The 15445-nt window shown below is 36.9% G+C and overlaps 2 protein-coding genes across 5 annotated transcripts in view; one reads left to right on the plus strand and one right to left on the minus strand.

Moving 5' to 3' along the window:
• The window catches only part of LOC138700128 (zinc finger protein ZFP2-like), a 133929-nt gene extending 121622 nt beyond the window's left edge, over window positions 1-12307 (plus strand). Inside the window, exon 5 of the mRNA XM_069826489.1 lies at window positions 11394-12307. Coding sequence (XP_069682590.1) covers window positions 11394-11457 — 64 coding nt within the window. The 3' untranslated portion in view covers window positions 11458-12307. The remainder of the gene's footprint in view (window positions 1-11393) is intronic.
• LOC138700129 (zinc finger protein 235-like) overlaps window positions 1212-15445 on the minus strand; it is a 196137-nt gene continuing 181903 nt past the window's right edge. For all 4 annotated transcript variants that reach the window (XM_069826494.1, XM_069826493.1, XM_069826492.1 and 1 more), the window contains one exon: window positions 1212-8504. In XM_069826494.1, the coding sequence (XP_069682595.1) occupies window positions 7541-8504 (964 nt within the window). In that variant the 3' untranslated portion in view covers window positions 1212-7540. The remainder of the gene's footprint in view (window positions 8505-15445) is intronic.

Genomic DNA, 15445 nt, shown 5'->3' on the forward strand with positions numbered 1-15445 from the left:
ATTCGTACAACATACTTCTCATCATTATTTTACGTCTAATTTCCAGTTATAAAAAAAAATATAAAAAAGGTAAAGGTATCCCCGTAACATGCCATGAAGGCACTTGGGGGGGCATGGAGGTAGAGCCCCATGCTTTCCATGACCTCGGCACTAGAATGAGGTGGTGTGGTCGGCACCACGCTCTGACTGCCTTTTACCCTCGGGAAGGACCCGGTACGCAATTTTATAGGAGCCTGAGTGAACCGCAGGGCCGTTCTGAAAGTTTGGCAACGAGAAAAAATCCTGTCACCACCTGGGATCGAACCCCGGACCTTCCAGTCCGTAGCCAGCTGCTCTACCAACTGAGTTACCTGGCCGCCTATAAAAAAAATATTACGGTACTAATTTATTGCTCACAATCACAATGACATTCAGCATTCAGACTAATCACCGTAAGTCTTACATCATCAAATCAGCCAGTCTTCGCCATAAGGTGTGCATCCTATTGACTTATAAGACCGTGTACAAGGTTCGAAGTCGGGAAATATTGCCCTCTTTGAGTTCAAACTATCGATATTCTCATTATGTATGCTAATTTCGACATTATTCCTGAGTTTCCTCTGCAGACCTACTGTTATTTACTGTATGGAGGCCTGTTATAGTCGTACGTGGCTCGAACTCAGCATATAATGCACTCTCTGGGTTGAAAGTATGGACATGGATTATCCACGGTATGGAATTATATTTCGTGTCATTGGCTCATTGTATATTCTATTTTGACGTTTTCCTTGCAATTTTTCATACTGATACTTGCTCTAAAGAATTACATTTTTACGGGGCTCGAACTCTATTCCTTTGCAGTACCTGTATGGATATCTAGAGCATCGTTTCAACGCGACTCTGGTGTTAAATCTATAAACTACGTCCACGATTTCATATATGAAACCATTACAACTTAAAGACAACAGCCTTTCTCTCATCGCTACATGCATATATGCTTCATTTGTTTCGTGTAGTACCTTGCGCACGTTCGCCATAATAATACTCCAGTCATTGCGATTATACCACTTACAACCTTGACACTCAGACGGTATCTGATTATTATTTGGTGCCTGGAATAACTGCTCATTTCTAAGAACACCGTAAAATTCTGACACAAAGCAGCCTTCAGGCCAACACGCTGCTGAAAACACACTACCAAAATTCTGTTCATCAATTTCAACATGGAAGGAAGCATAAGAATCATGTTTTGTTTTTAATCTCGTTACTTTAATAGGCTTTAAGTTACGAGACTGCAGATATTGATTTATTTCAGACTCTGTCACATCTGGTGCAAACCTACTTACAAAAACAGCTTTATTTCTTGATACTTTCGAGATTACTTTGAGATTACTAACGGTACTTGTACCACAAAAAGCAAGTTTCTGATGTTGTTTACCTGTCTTCATCTTCCTTCCTTTTACAACATCAGCAAACGAAACTTTATTTATATCACTTCCATTGCTAGGATCCGAATTGGAACCAACAGTCGAAGCACCCCGATTTTCATTTGTAGTTTGGACAACCTTAATGTTACTATCACACTTAGGGCTCGTGTCTATTTTCGTTTGTTTTAGTGAACAACCATCCTTAACCATAGTTAACAACTCTACGTGTTGTGTAAGCAATTTCACTTTTTCCCTAAGTTCATCAATTATACAATCTTTCTGCCTAATAATATATTTAAAGATATTAATATCAATTTTACCCTCATTATTCGTTATTCCTTTCAACATATTAGAAAAAACTTCGTCACAATCATTATCTTCTTCCATATCACAACATTTGACAGTATTGGCATCCAAGATCTTGATGTTAGTTATGAAAGATGCACAACTATTACGAAAATAACTTTCACAGTCCATACATTTAACTCCATTCACCACTTTCCTTTTGCACCTTTTACACAAACTTGCACTTGCACTTGAACTATTAATCTCGTGCGTTATAAAAGATCACAACTTTAATTTTTGCGTTATTAACATAAACTATGCGGAAAAAAAATAGCCTTAATGTATAATAAAATACTTACTTACTGGCTTTTAAGGAACCCGGAGGTTCATTGCCGCCCTCACATAAGCCTGCCATTGGTCCCTATCCTGAGCAAGATTAATCCAGTCTCTACCATCATATCTCACCTCCCTCAAATCCATTTTAATATTATTTTCCCATCTACGTCTCAGCCTCCCCAAAGGTCTTTTTCCCTCCGCCCTCCCAACTAATAATGAAATAAAAATACACGAAACAAATATATAAAGATAATGCTAGCTGGTCAGACTTGAAAACATTAAACGTTTAAATTCAGATTTATAGTGTAAGTCTTCCAGTTACTAACAATGGAATTGAACAGAACTGTGTTGCGCTACTTATCAAATATTGGTGTCAGACAGTTCGTCTCTAAATGTAATAACTTACTAAGCGAAGAACCAGCACTCACATCTTTAACAAAAGTATCTCTACCAGAATATACTGAATACTTGCCTGAAAATGAAGCTGGAAAGCAACTTTTATGTTGACTAACATCTATTTCATTTTTTTCTCTTTCTCCTCTTATAATTAAATTTTAGATTTTAATACTAACTCTCACTGACATGAGTTTGTATACTCATTTGTGGATGCACTAGACTCGTATTTCTTATTACTAGTTTTAATTTTACTATATTTTTGTTGTTCAGAAATTAGCAAATTTTGCTGTATTTTTGTAAGAATATATAATATATCTTTCTATTCATGAAACAGGAATATTGTATTCATAACAAAATAAGATAGCAAATAAAGAATATTTACGTATACGAATAATTGTAAGTAATTTTATTTACATTTCGAAGCAAGTACTGATGTAGATACCTCAGCATTTGTTAATTATAATGACAGAGCATTGAAACCAAATGCTCCACTATTAAATTCGGAGAGGGTTTACTCATCATCATATTGATGACAAGAAGAGAAAATGATCATTAAACTGAAGTTCCTAGGTCGAGATCGCCACTAAGAAGAAAAGACGACTGGAAGGAAATTAAAAGTAAAATGCAAAGAAACACTGGTCACTCTTATGTTTCCAAGAGAAGGAAAGTAATCCCTGAGGAGGTCGGTCAAGATTTCGTGTGAGTATTCTCACAAGTGAATGATATACAATACAGGATTGGGAATTATTGTTTAACAATTTATAGGGTGTCCTTCAAAGTGGGCCAATATTGTATGTGCCTAGTCAGTCGGTACAAGTAGTGAAACTCCTTAAGAAAACACTACAATCTTACAGAGTAAAATGTCTGCCTCGGTAGCATAATTGGTATAGTGCTGGCCTTCTATGCTCGAGGTTGCAGGTTCGATTCAGGCCGAGGTCGATGGCATTTAAATGTGTTTAAATGCGACAGGCTCATGTCAGTACATTTACTGGAATGTAAAAGAACTCCTGTGGGACAAAATTCCTGCACACTGGTGATGCTGATATAACCTCTGCAGTTGCGAGCGTCATTAAATAAACCATAATTTAAGTTTTTACAGAGTAAAATGGACGTTAACAACTTATTTGATCTGAAAAAGTAATCATAAGAAGAATTGGGTAAAAAGGGACGGAAGATGAAGTGGGCTGAAATAAAGATGTTGAAAGTGAACAAAGACTACCCTGGGTCTTTTCCTTCAAAACAGAGTATGCTGCTGTTGCTGATGATGATGATAGCTACGAGAAAGTTCGTATCTACTATCGTCAAAAGAATAAAGACCTGGTAGAGCTTTATGTTTGAAATCTGAAACCTTCTCAGTACTATTATCACTACAAAAATTTGCCAGAAGCAAATAATGCACACACAACTGGTAGTGACTTGGAGTAGGATGCTTTGCTGTTGCTTCATGATAAGCCTGTTGGAATTTTGTCAAAAAGTGTCCTTTGTTAAGATTACTTTATTTTCTTTGGTGATAAACCCTTTTGTATTAATGAAGTCTTGAATTTGTATAATTTATCGTTTTATAGTCTTTGTATGTTATTAACATTGGGCATTTTTTCAATGAATTCAACAAAAAAGCAGTAGTATAAAGATAATAATTCACTGGAACCCAGTAGAAAATTGTCGTAGTATAGAAGCGTTATTTTTCCAAGAATTTTTAGGTAATTATTGCTTCTTGTTCCAGTAGAAAACTGTTGTAAGTTCAAAAAATGCAATTTTCAATACTTTTAAAACATTATTTCAAGTGAAAGTCTTATAAATAACATGAAGAAATTCATATTCTTTCACAAGAAAAAAGAAATTCTTATAAAATCGCAACACTCTCCTGAAAAGTTGACATTATTGAGTTATGGCACTTTTCTTCTGGGGGTGCGAGTGTTTCCTTTGATTAAGTCATAAGAAATCCATGCATGAAAATTCTGAAGTGACTAATCTGAAGCAATGCTTTTACTTTATTTACCTGGCATCTATTCCTTCCGGATATCCAATGACTTTGTTCAATGGAAACACTCTCTCCCCAGGTGCAGAAGTTCCTTTGAAACAGTACACAAATTTTGAAACTTTCTCAAAATTGTTACATTTCGTTTTTATATGTTCTAAATTTAAACACACAGATTTACAACTTTCAGTTCCGTGTTCGAGTACCTTTATTTACCTTTCACCTTCTTCACTTTTTTTAAGTACAAGATTCACGAGCACCACCTCATCAAAACGTTTGTCAATGCTGATGGCAGAATTAGGATTAGAAACAAGTGAATTTATAAGCTCAGCTGTACTACTCTCTGCAATTGTGTGTGTGTGTGTTTTTTTTTTTGTAATAGTATTTATATTTCTGGTGGTGTGGTAGAGACGACCTGATTGCTTTAACTCCAAAAGTTTAAATAAATAAATAGCCTGAATAAAATAATAAAATAAATAATTTATCAACACTGCTCTGGTGTAATTAATAACCTCAATCTACTTCTATGTAAAACAACTGCTCAGCACCCCCAGAACTTCCCTTCCATAGTTCGAGACGTAAAACATACTGGTCATTATTCAAGTCTGCTTCACAGGGAGCTTTACCTGAAAGCTAGATTTGCATAGTATATATGTTACTGTAAGTACGTTAACAGAAAACCACAATTTCAAGTCACACAGAGTTTGTGTGGACTTGATGTGGGTTTCTGGTATCTTGTCAGCCCACTCGAGTTACGTGGACATAAAGGGAAAAATTGAGATGGTGTCGGGTGAAGTTCCTGGGTAGCTCAATTGGTAAGAGCGTTGGTGCGTTCAGTCAATGGTCTCAGGATCGATACCCGACCCCGAAAAATTTTTTCCCTTGAAATTATTCTGCTCATAAAACAGTTCATATTATGAAGGAAACTTACTTGTTTGATGAGATCATAATTGTGGAAAATGTTACGAATTCCAAAGAAGAGAGTGAATTCAGGGATATTCTGAAATCGAAACATTTAGATGAAGTCTTGGTGGACCTCTTAAAAGTGTAGGTAAAAGCTAGCGAATTAAAAAAGCTGGTAAAGTTCATTATGTGAATTCCTGGTAAAAATACAAATGTTGAAAGATTGTTCTCCTTCATTCACTCACTGTGGACTGTTGACGAAAACAAGATGCATATAGGCCTAAGGACAGTAAAAATCTATGCTTGGACATAGGAAACTCATTTTCGTTATCAGGTGGACAAGAGATGTGAAAATAATAAGCTCCTCAAATATAGAATCTGCCAAGGAGAATGTTTCTTTTCTTTGAACTGCATACATACTAGTGATACCTGATATGGGCAATAAAAAATTTTTAAGACAACAATCTTGCTTCAGTATTACAAATTCACTTTTTAAACTTGTATTTGGAGTCTGAAACCACAGATTTAAGAACTTCTTTTTCTTCTTCTATAACTAAACTAAATTTACGGTTTTTCTTTATACAAAGTTCAGCTTCTACTATTTCTATCTAAAACAATTCCCCTCATTATTCCATGTGTTAGTCATTATAATGAATACATGCTCTACAAAAGCATAATTTGCCTGAATAGCAAATACGTAGGCCTACTGAACTACCATTCTTGTTCGTGTTTGAGGTACCCTCATCCTCAAAATATTTACACCATCTTCCAACACTTCTCAAATGTTCGTCTTTAACAACAAGAAGTCATTTCATTTAATGAGCACAGTCCATCTTGGAAAGAGTGGGTGAACAAAGAATGATGCTGAAATTAATCAGGAAAAGGAAAAGAAATTGGTTGGGTCACTGGCCGAGAAGAAGCTGCCTATTGAAGGATGAACTGGAAGGAATGATGAACGTGAGGAGAATTCGGAACAGAAGAAGATATAAGATCATAAACGACATTAAGACATCTGAATCATATGCGGAGACTAAGAGGAAGACAGAAAATAGGAAAGATTAGAGTATAGTATGTTTGCAGTGAAAGACCTGCCCTTAGGCAGAACACTATGAATGGATGAATCATGGAGTGTATCTTCATCCAGCTGATATCTAGTTTATTTTTCAACAAATTTTATTCCATTTTTGATGTAGAACAACCAAATTTGAGGACTAAAAATTACTTTAAAATATCCACATCTTTAGCTCCTCAAAGTTAAAGGTTAAATTATACCACGAAAGAGAAAAATCTCTTTTAGCTTGTTTGAAAAAAGCTTTTAGGCCTATTACAATTCCTAAAACTCACGGTATAAAATTACTGGCTACGAATAGGGCAGGTAACAGGTTGATACTGGTCACTGGCCTTTTATTGGGACCCACCAAAATATTCGGCCAGGCTGGTGAAATATCGGTTAGTTGGCAACTCTAATCACGAATAATGAGAGAAAACAGTTTATTTTGATCATTTTCTTGCAATTTGCTCGTATTCAAGTGTTTTCAATTTCTCTGACGCTGGAATCACTTTCCAGAGACAGAATTGTGAAGTCCATCCCTTTGAAAATTAACAGTATGTTTCAAATATTTTCCTCACATATCATGTATCACTGTCTTGAAACCTGTATGATGCAATTCACGACTTAGGTTATCCGATTAAGAGAAACATTTTACACAGACTTCGCAGTTGAATAGCTTATTGCCTGTTTGCAGGTGTACATTGCTTTTAAGACATTCAGAACCAAAGAAACAATGCTCAAACATCTCATTTGGAGAAAACTACTTTATATGCTTGAATATATGGTTTTTCAAACTCCTTAAGTGAGAAAAAGGTATTTTGACAGATATCGTAATGAACTGATTTTAGCCAGTATTCAAGAACTTCTAGCTGACTCGACTATAAGATTCAGTTTCCACAAACATCGCACCTCATTGGTTTCTGACCAATAATGTTGCGTCCACGTCTTCTTCTAATGTGACACAAGTCCGTAAACAATCCAGACAACATGAAGAAACGGTATCCAATACGACATTTGCATGGCTTCATGCGTGATGCTGCGTTGACGATTTTTAGATTCGGATACTAAAAAAAACTTCTCACAACATCGCATGAGAAAGATGTCTCAACAGTACACTGACCTTATAGTTATTTAAACTCTTCTGCTGACAGAAGCACCTTCACAAACATCGCATTTTAATAGTTTCTAGCCAATGTGATTCAGTACATGAGTTTTTATACTTGACCTATGCGAGAAGCACTTGCCACAAACGTCGCATTCTAATGGCTTCTCACCAGTATGCTGACGTTCGTGACTTCTTAGATTACTAGACTGCGAGAAACATTTTCCACAAACGTTGCATTTGAATGGCCTTTCACCTGTATGCTGACGTTCATGTAGTTTTAGATTACTAGATTGCGAAAAGCACTTTTCACAAACATTGCACTTGAACGGTTTCTTGCCAGTATGCTTGCGTTCATGACTTTTTAAATGACTCGACTGCGAGAAACACTTTTCACAAACATTGCATTTGAATGGTTTCTCGCCAGTGTGCTGGCGTTCGTGGCTTTTTAGGTTACTTAAATCCGAGAAGCACTTCCCACAAGTATCACATCTGAATGGTTTCTCGCCTGTATGTTGGCGTTCATGGCTCTTCAGGTAACCCGAATGCGAGAAACACTTTCCACATGCTTTGCACTTGAATGGTCGTTCACCAGTATGGTGGCGTTCATGACTTTTTAAGTTTCTCCTATCCGCGAAACATTTCCCACACATATCACATTTGAATGGTTTCTCGCCCGTATGCCAGCGTTTATGATATACTAAGGAACCTGAATGCGAAAAACACTTTCCGCACACATCGCATTTAAATGGCTTTTCGCCCGTATGCAGACGTGCATGGTACTTCAGATGTCCATGCTGTGTAAAACACTTGCCACAAGTATCACAATTGAAACGCTTTCCTTCAACTGTGTGTTTCAATGTATGGCATTTCAAAATATCCACATTCGAGAAACACTTTTCACAGACATCGCATTTGAATTTCCTCTTACCTTCATGAGCTTGTAAAATGTTTACCGATGAAACAGAATGCTTGGTAACCTGACAAACAGTTTTGTCTTCTCCTTTGCAATCTGATGACACAGTGCTGTCAAAGGTGCCTGTAACACTATCAAACAATATAACATGTCAGTAAAAGTCACATTAAATCAGCATTCACACAAACATAAAGAGTACAGGAAATCACATTTAAACACTAAAACTAAAAAGCAAGCTACAGAATCACACTCACATTCTATGGAGGATTTCAGTTTAAATATTAATGTCAATACCAAGAAATGTAAGGAGTTCAGGACTATCAGCCTCATATATCGCACTCGGCGAAGATTTTCCTGCGAATACTGAATCGACGTTCATATTCTAAGATGGAAGGACAGTTGGAAGAAGAGCAGTTTGGCTTCAGAAAAGGAAAAGGTACAAGGGATGCAATTGGACTACTATGAGCAATGGGCGAAAGACACCTAGAGAAGAATAAGGAAGTATATATAGTATTTGTGGATTTAGAAAAGCTGTTTGACATAGTGGATTGGAAACAAACTGATGGACCTCCTGAAGAAAATAGGTGGGATTGGAAAGACAGGAGGCTGTTCAGTAACTTATATATGAAAGATCGAGTCAAAGTCAGGATAGGAGAAGAAATGTTTGAAGGAAGTGAAATAGGGAGAGGAGTACAAAGATTCCCTTTATCATCTATCCTCTTAAACATATACTCGGAGTATTTGGTGAAGAACTGTTTTCATAACATGGAAGGGATAAAAGTAGAAGGAAGAAAAATAAAGTGCATAAGATTTGCTCATGATATGGCGTTGTTAGCAGAAGAGGGGATGATACTAAGGGACAGCTGTGAACAGTATGGAATGAATATAAATGCCAACAAGACGAAGACCATAGGAAGAAAAGTAAAGAAGGTAAACTTGTGAATTCTAAATGTGACAGTAGAGCAAGTGAATAGGTTCAAATACTTGGGATGTACTACAAGCAGTAACATGAGCTGCAGCCAGGAAGTCAAAAGGAAGCTTTTAATAGAAAAAGAAGCATCTTCTGCGGACCTCTGGAAAAAGAACTAAGGAAGAGACTAGTGAAGTGCTTTGTGTGGAGGGTGGCATTGAATGGAGCAGAAACATAGGCATTACGACGAAGTGAAGAGAAACGAATAAAAGCATTTGAAATGTGGATAATGGAGCGTGTAGTGGACAGACAGAATAAGAGTTCAAGTTAGTGGGGTTTAAAAAGGGCGCGTCAGCAACTATGGCTATTTGCGCCTTGACAGAATAATAAATGAAGCTGTGTTGGAAAGAGTGGGTGAAGAAAGAATGATGCTGAAACTGATCAGGAAAAGAAAAAGGAATTGGTTGGGCCACTGACTGAGAAGAAACTGCCTACTGAAGGATGCACTGGAGGGAATGGTGAATGGAAGAAGAGTTCGGGACAGAAGAAGATATCAGATGATAGACGACATTAAGATATATGGATCATATGCAGGGACTAAGAGGAAGGCAGAAAATAGGAAAGACTGGAGAATGCTGGATTTGCAGTGAAAGACCTGCCCATAGGCAGATATGTATGTATGTATGATAATATTAATCTGGTACAAATCATCTTTAACACCTAGATGGGCATCATAGTCGCACTATTCAAAATAATAAATAGAAAAATTTCGACTTACATTAAGCTAGTCATGGAAGGTGATTCTGCAAGGTAATAAATTTCTGAGACTAATAATTTGGTAGAAAGGTGAATCTGTAATATCACAGATGTTAAATTTCACACTGCTCAATACAATTTATTTCAGAAATGTGAACAACCATCGTGAGGTTCACAATATCGTAATTGGACCATTGGCCATCTTTCGATTGAGAATGCAAAATGGCTTGCTAATATAAAGCAGTGGTCTATGATAAGGCAGGCTGTCGTAAATTAAAAAGAAATGTATATTGCCTGAAAACAATTTGTTGTATCATTCATTCATAGTTTTCTACCTAAGGGAGATCCTTCACTGCAAACCTACCATTCTCCAATATTTTCTATTTTCCATCTTAGTCTCTGCATACAATCCATATATCTTAATGTTCTCTATCATCTGATAAATTCTTCTGCCTCGAACTTTTCTCTCGTTCACCATTCCTTCCAGTAGGGTTAAATGGGAAGAGTGTGACGAGATAATAAAAAATCTGATCTTTTATTCCACTTGCACTCAGTGATGCATATAAGTCACGTTTTCCCTTCTCATTCCTTTTCCCCTTACCTTAATTTGTTTTTACCATATATTCCTCTTGGTATTGATTTATTTGTTAAATTCCTTTCGATTAATTATATCTAATATAATAGTAGTCTAATCAGTATATATATATATATATATATATATATATAATTTTAATGTACCGGAGTACATATGATATTTCCATGCAGATATTCTGCGTCATCATACAATGAAAGAGTAATGGAACGGAGAAAAATTCTCCCTGGCGCCGGGATTTGAACCCGGGTTTTCAGCTCTATGTGCTGATGCTTTATCCACTAAGCCACACCGGATACCACCCCGGCGTCGGACAGAATGGTCTCAGACGTGTCTCTGACGTAGTGCAGAGGGCAGCCACTAGAGGGAACCCAAGAGTTGGAGCTTAATCTGAGACGATTCTGCCCGACGCCGGGGTGGTATCCGGTGTGGCATAGTGGATAAAGCATCAGCACGTAGAGCTGAAAACCCGGGTTCTAGTCCCGGTGCCGGAGAGAATTTTTCTCCGTTCCATTTCTCTTTCATCGTATAGTCTAATTAGTGTTTAGTACATCCAGTTTCCGAATTTTTCCCCGTTGTTTGCTCTGATATACAATAGGTGGGGTATATGTTACCCCAACTTAGTTTATAATATTTCCGATAGGTTGTGCCTGACTGTTCTCTTTGCTTTCTGTTTCATTAAATTTGTACTCTACCTTGAGGGTACGATGGTGATTGGCTGGATTTAAATATTTTTCCGTTTGCTTTTGTAACCCCTTCCAGGGAGTTGCGGAGTGGGAGTTTAGACGGTGGGAGTCAAGCGACCAAGTCCTACCTGGGAGTCTGACTAGGGGAGTCAAGAGCGGGAGTCTGACCAGGAAAGTCTGACTAAGGATGTCGTGAGACGCAGTCTGATGGTGGGAGTCGATGGTTGAAGTCCGACCGTGGAGTCAGAAGATGGAGTCTCGTCGAGGGAGGCAAAAGAGCTATACGTGAGACGACTGAGACAGCAGTGGTTCGAGTCTGGCCGATGTAACGGCAGTAATTGTGTTTGGCTGAGAGCAGTTATATAACCTGGTGCAGCAACTGACTCAAGCACTGAACTTCGCTCGGAGACATGAGGACTTGAGGACTTTTCATATGTGGATAATCATTGAGACAAATAGGGATTTTGTCTCGGTGACGAACTTACTGCAGCGATGACGGCTACTAACATATCCATATTCGAGTCTCGAGGGAACCAGCCATGTTCAAGTGGTTGTTGCATGGCAACTTCACGTTTCCTGGACATCAGCGTCAACGAGGACGAGGTCAATTTGATCAATTTGGACTTTTATGTGTGTAGTGCCTAGGGGAATTCATCTATATTCATTATTAATGAACTATAACGAGAGATTTTGAGGACTGTAATGGTTGAGAAGGAATTAGTGATGATTGTTAATTTCTCTGTTACGATATGTCATATTTTTCATAGTAATACCCTGTAGTACCAGCTAGTGAACTATTACCAAGAATTTAAGGCTAGAGAGTCATATGTATAATTTATGTAGGTTTTCATTCAGAATTTATGAGGTTACTAATATTGATTTTCTCCTAAATTGTTTGGGAAGTCAAGTAATTGTTAATATTGGTTGATCTTTAATGGTCTAACTGTATTATTCTTAATATTTTGTTATTAGTAAATAGTTATTAATGTCTATCATGTTATTTTTGACGAGACAAACCATAGCTTCCATTATCCAAGATCCTTGTCACAACTCATCGGACAACACACACCAATCTTTTAGTCGAAATGGGGGATTTCATGGGCAATTTCAGGTTATTTCGGAAGACCAACATCTACAATTTTGTGAGTTCACATGTTCATTTAGGTCTTTGTATAGAACTTCTTGAAGGAGACACTGCATTGGGATAAGTTTCAATGAACTTCCTTCAAGCATAAGAAGAAGAACTGCTTTTAAAGGAACTTTTACAAAGAAAACTCATTCAACCAGACTACGATGCCAAACCATTCACTGTTGCATGTATGCAAGTGTGTGGCAGTGTCCTTGGACGATCCTAAGATTATGAATTTAAATGTCGAGGGGAGTATAGAGTAGGAAAGAATGCATAACGCGTCTATGGGCCAGTGCAGTGTCATTTCCCAGGACGCATATGCCTTTGTGCAGCAGCTACATATTTTAATGATTGTCTATTTATAGTACACTTCAAGTATTTGAAGCTGTCCACTTATTCTACTGCTCCATATCGAATCGCACGTTACCTTCTTTATATTTCTTCTGATAAACATGATCTTCATATTGTTTGCATTAACCTTCATCCCATACTGCACACAGCTGTCATTTAACAACAGTAGCATATCCCTTAGTATCGTTTCCTCTTCTGCTAACAATGTCACATCATCAGCAAATCTTATACACTTTATTTTTCTTACTCCTACTATCACCACTCCCATGTTCTGAAAACAGTTCTTCACTAAATCCTTCAAGCAGACATTGAACAGGGTACGTGATTGTCGAACCTCTCTCCTGTTCCACTTCCCTCTGACATTTTGTCTCCTGTCCTGAGTGTGACTCATTGTTTTATATTAATATTACTTCATAGCTTCGTCTCTTTCCAACCCACATCAATTTTCTTCAGGATATGCGTAAGTTAAATTTGTTATAAAACAATCTATAATATGCATATGATTGACCCTATTATAAAGTTATAAAGAAGATCTGCACATACATAACATTGCTATTCCAGTGCTGATGGACAACTGAAATACACACATCACAAAAAAGTTTGGAATCAATCAATCCAATCAATCAATCAAAGGACATTGTGGAGCATGTCAACTCCATGTCGATTTCACAAGACCCTTCCACTCTGTTCTGTCTTTTGTTAGTTCCTCCAGTTGGTAATTCCCATTTTCATGCATTCATTCTAAACATCTAAGGTTTCCAGATTTGGAAAGAGCTAAGTTTTCCAAATTTCGTTGCAGGTTATTGAATGAAAATAATAAACCCATTCAGCAATGTCAAAACAAGAATTAATTCAACAATTAATATAATTCTCTTGATTTTTGTAGATCAAGCTCAGATAATATACACAAACATACGTAAAACCAACAAATTGAGCAAGTTAATAAGTGAACACTAATTTGTTGATGAAAATTCAATCCAGATGTAATCAGTATTTCGTAACACCTTCTTGAGCATGAATTGATGTGTCATTACATGTATGCTGCTAACAGGATCATCAAAGACCTGTTAATTGAGATGAACTCATTTCTCAACAGCTACTCCTGGACAGTCTGTATTGGAGGATTGCGACATCAGAATGTATACTTGAGCCTGTCCCAAGCGTGTTCTATTAGGTGAACGTGCTGACTACTTCATTCTGGTAATTTTAGTATGTTCAAGTAATTCATCCACACATCTTGCTTGCATTATCGTCCTGGAAATAAAGTCTACAAGCCACAATACAAGGCATGCATTGTTAAAATTTTGTATCACACTGTATTTATTTATTTTGTTTAGAAAGTAGGTTTTCAAAAGCATGGGTTTCATCTAGGATAAAATATACAGGATTATCAGTTACCAGTTGCCTGACTTGTTTTAATTTTTCTTCATACAGAGCTGAAGATATGATTTTCGTAAAGTGTTCTCATTTGGAACAAACTTTCTAGTGTATTTCTGCAAATACAATTTTATAATGGAGTTGTTGAGTTTGGAAAGACGAATACCATACGCCACAAATGTCTTTGCTGTTTTAGTAAAAATTTCATTTTTATTTCATGATTTTCAAGAAGCCAGTGCCTGGCCAATAAACTGCTGTCACACTTCCCCTTTACTGCAGTGCAGTTCCTTATTCTTCACGTGTTTTGCACTACCTATATGCTGCTTAACACGATTACATTGGTGTTTTTCATCAATTGTTATTGAAATATCACAAACACTGCACCTCAGAACAGTTCTGTCACTCTAAATACTATCTGCAATATGTATTTTCCCGGCATTCACTTTCTGTTTTGGGATGCAATATTGGCAACGAAGGAGAATGACAAAGACACCACACACTACCCAAAGCATACTCTGAACTGAAAAACGAAAACAGTTTAAATTCGTTCTCAAATCTGAGCATCCAGCAGTCAATGATACTGAATGCTGAATGGTCAATTTGATTTCGCCTTCATTGTTTTCTTCCTATTCAATAACTTTCGCCTAATGGTGGTAAGATGAAGCACAAACTAATTTATGGATCTTTTACCTAGCGAAAAGAACTAAGGAAGAGACTAGTAAAGTGCTTTATGTGGAGTGTGGCATTGTATGGGGCAGAAACATGGACATTACAACGAAGTGAAGAGAAACGAATAGAAGCTTTTGAAATGTGGACATGGAGAAGAACAGAGTGTGTGAAATGGACAGACAGAATAAGAAACGAAACTGTGTTGGAAAGAGTGGACCGTGGGTCATTCCATAGTGACACACGTAACATTTTCAATGCCAATGCAGTGATTTAAAACTAATATTGAACTACCTATAAGACTCTGAGGAAAGGTTGTAAAGGTATTTATTAGTGAAAGGAGCCCACAATGCAGGCATAATTTCCTAGTTATGAGAATTAATTACAGGCTTCACAATATTACATATCATATATTGTGACACACGAACATTTTCTTGCCAATAAGAAATGGTATATTTATTAAAATGTTTCTACACTTGTGCCAAATGAAGATATATAATTAAATCTGGTTGCAGATGAAAGATAACACATTGTTTAACACATAAATGCTGTAATGAAATTTCTGTAAACATTTTAACACTAGTTATAAAGTGTAATAATTAGGT

Source organism: Periplaneta americana, chromosome 5 (assembly GCF_040183065.1).
Source record: "Periplaneta americana isolate PAMFEO1 chromosome 5, P.americana_PAMFEO1_priV1, whole genome shotgun sequence".
NCBI classification, from domain to species: domain Eukaryota; kingdom Metazoa; phylum Arthropoda; class Insecta; order Blattodea; family Blattidae; genus Periplaneta; species Periplaneta americana.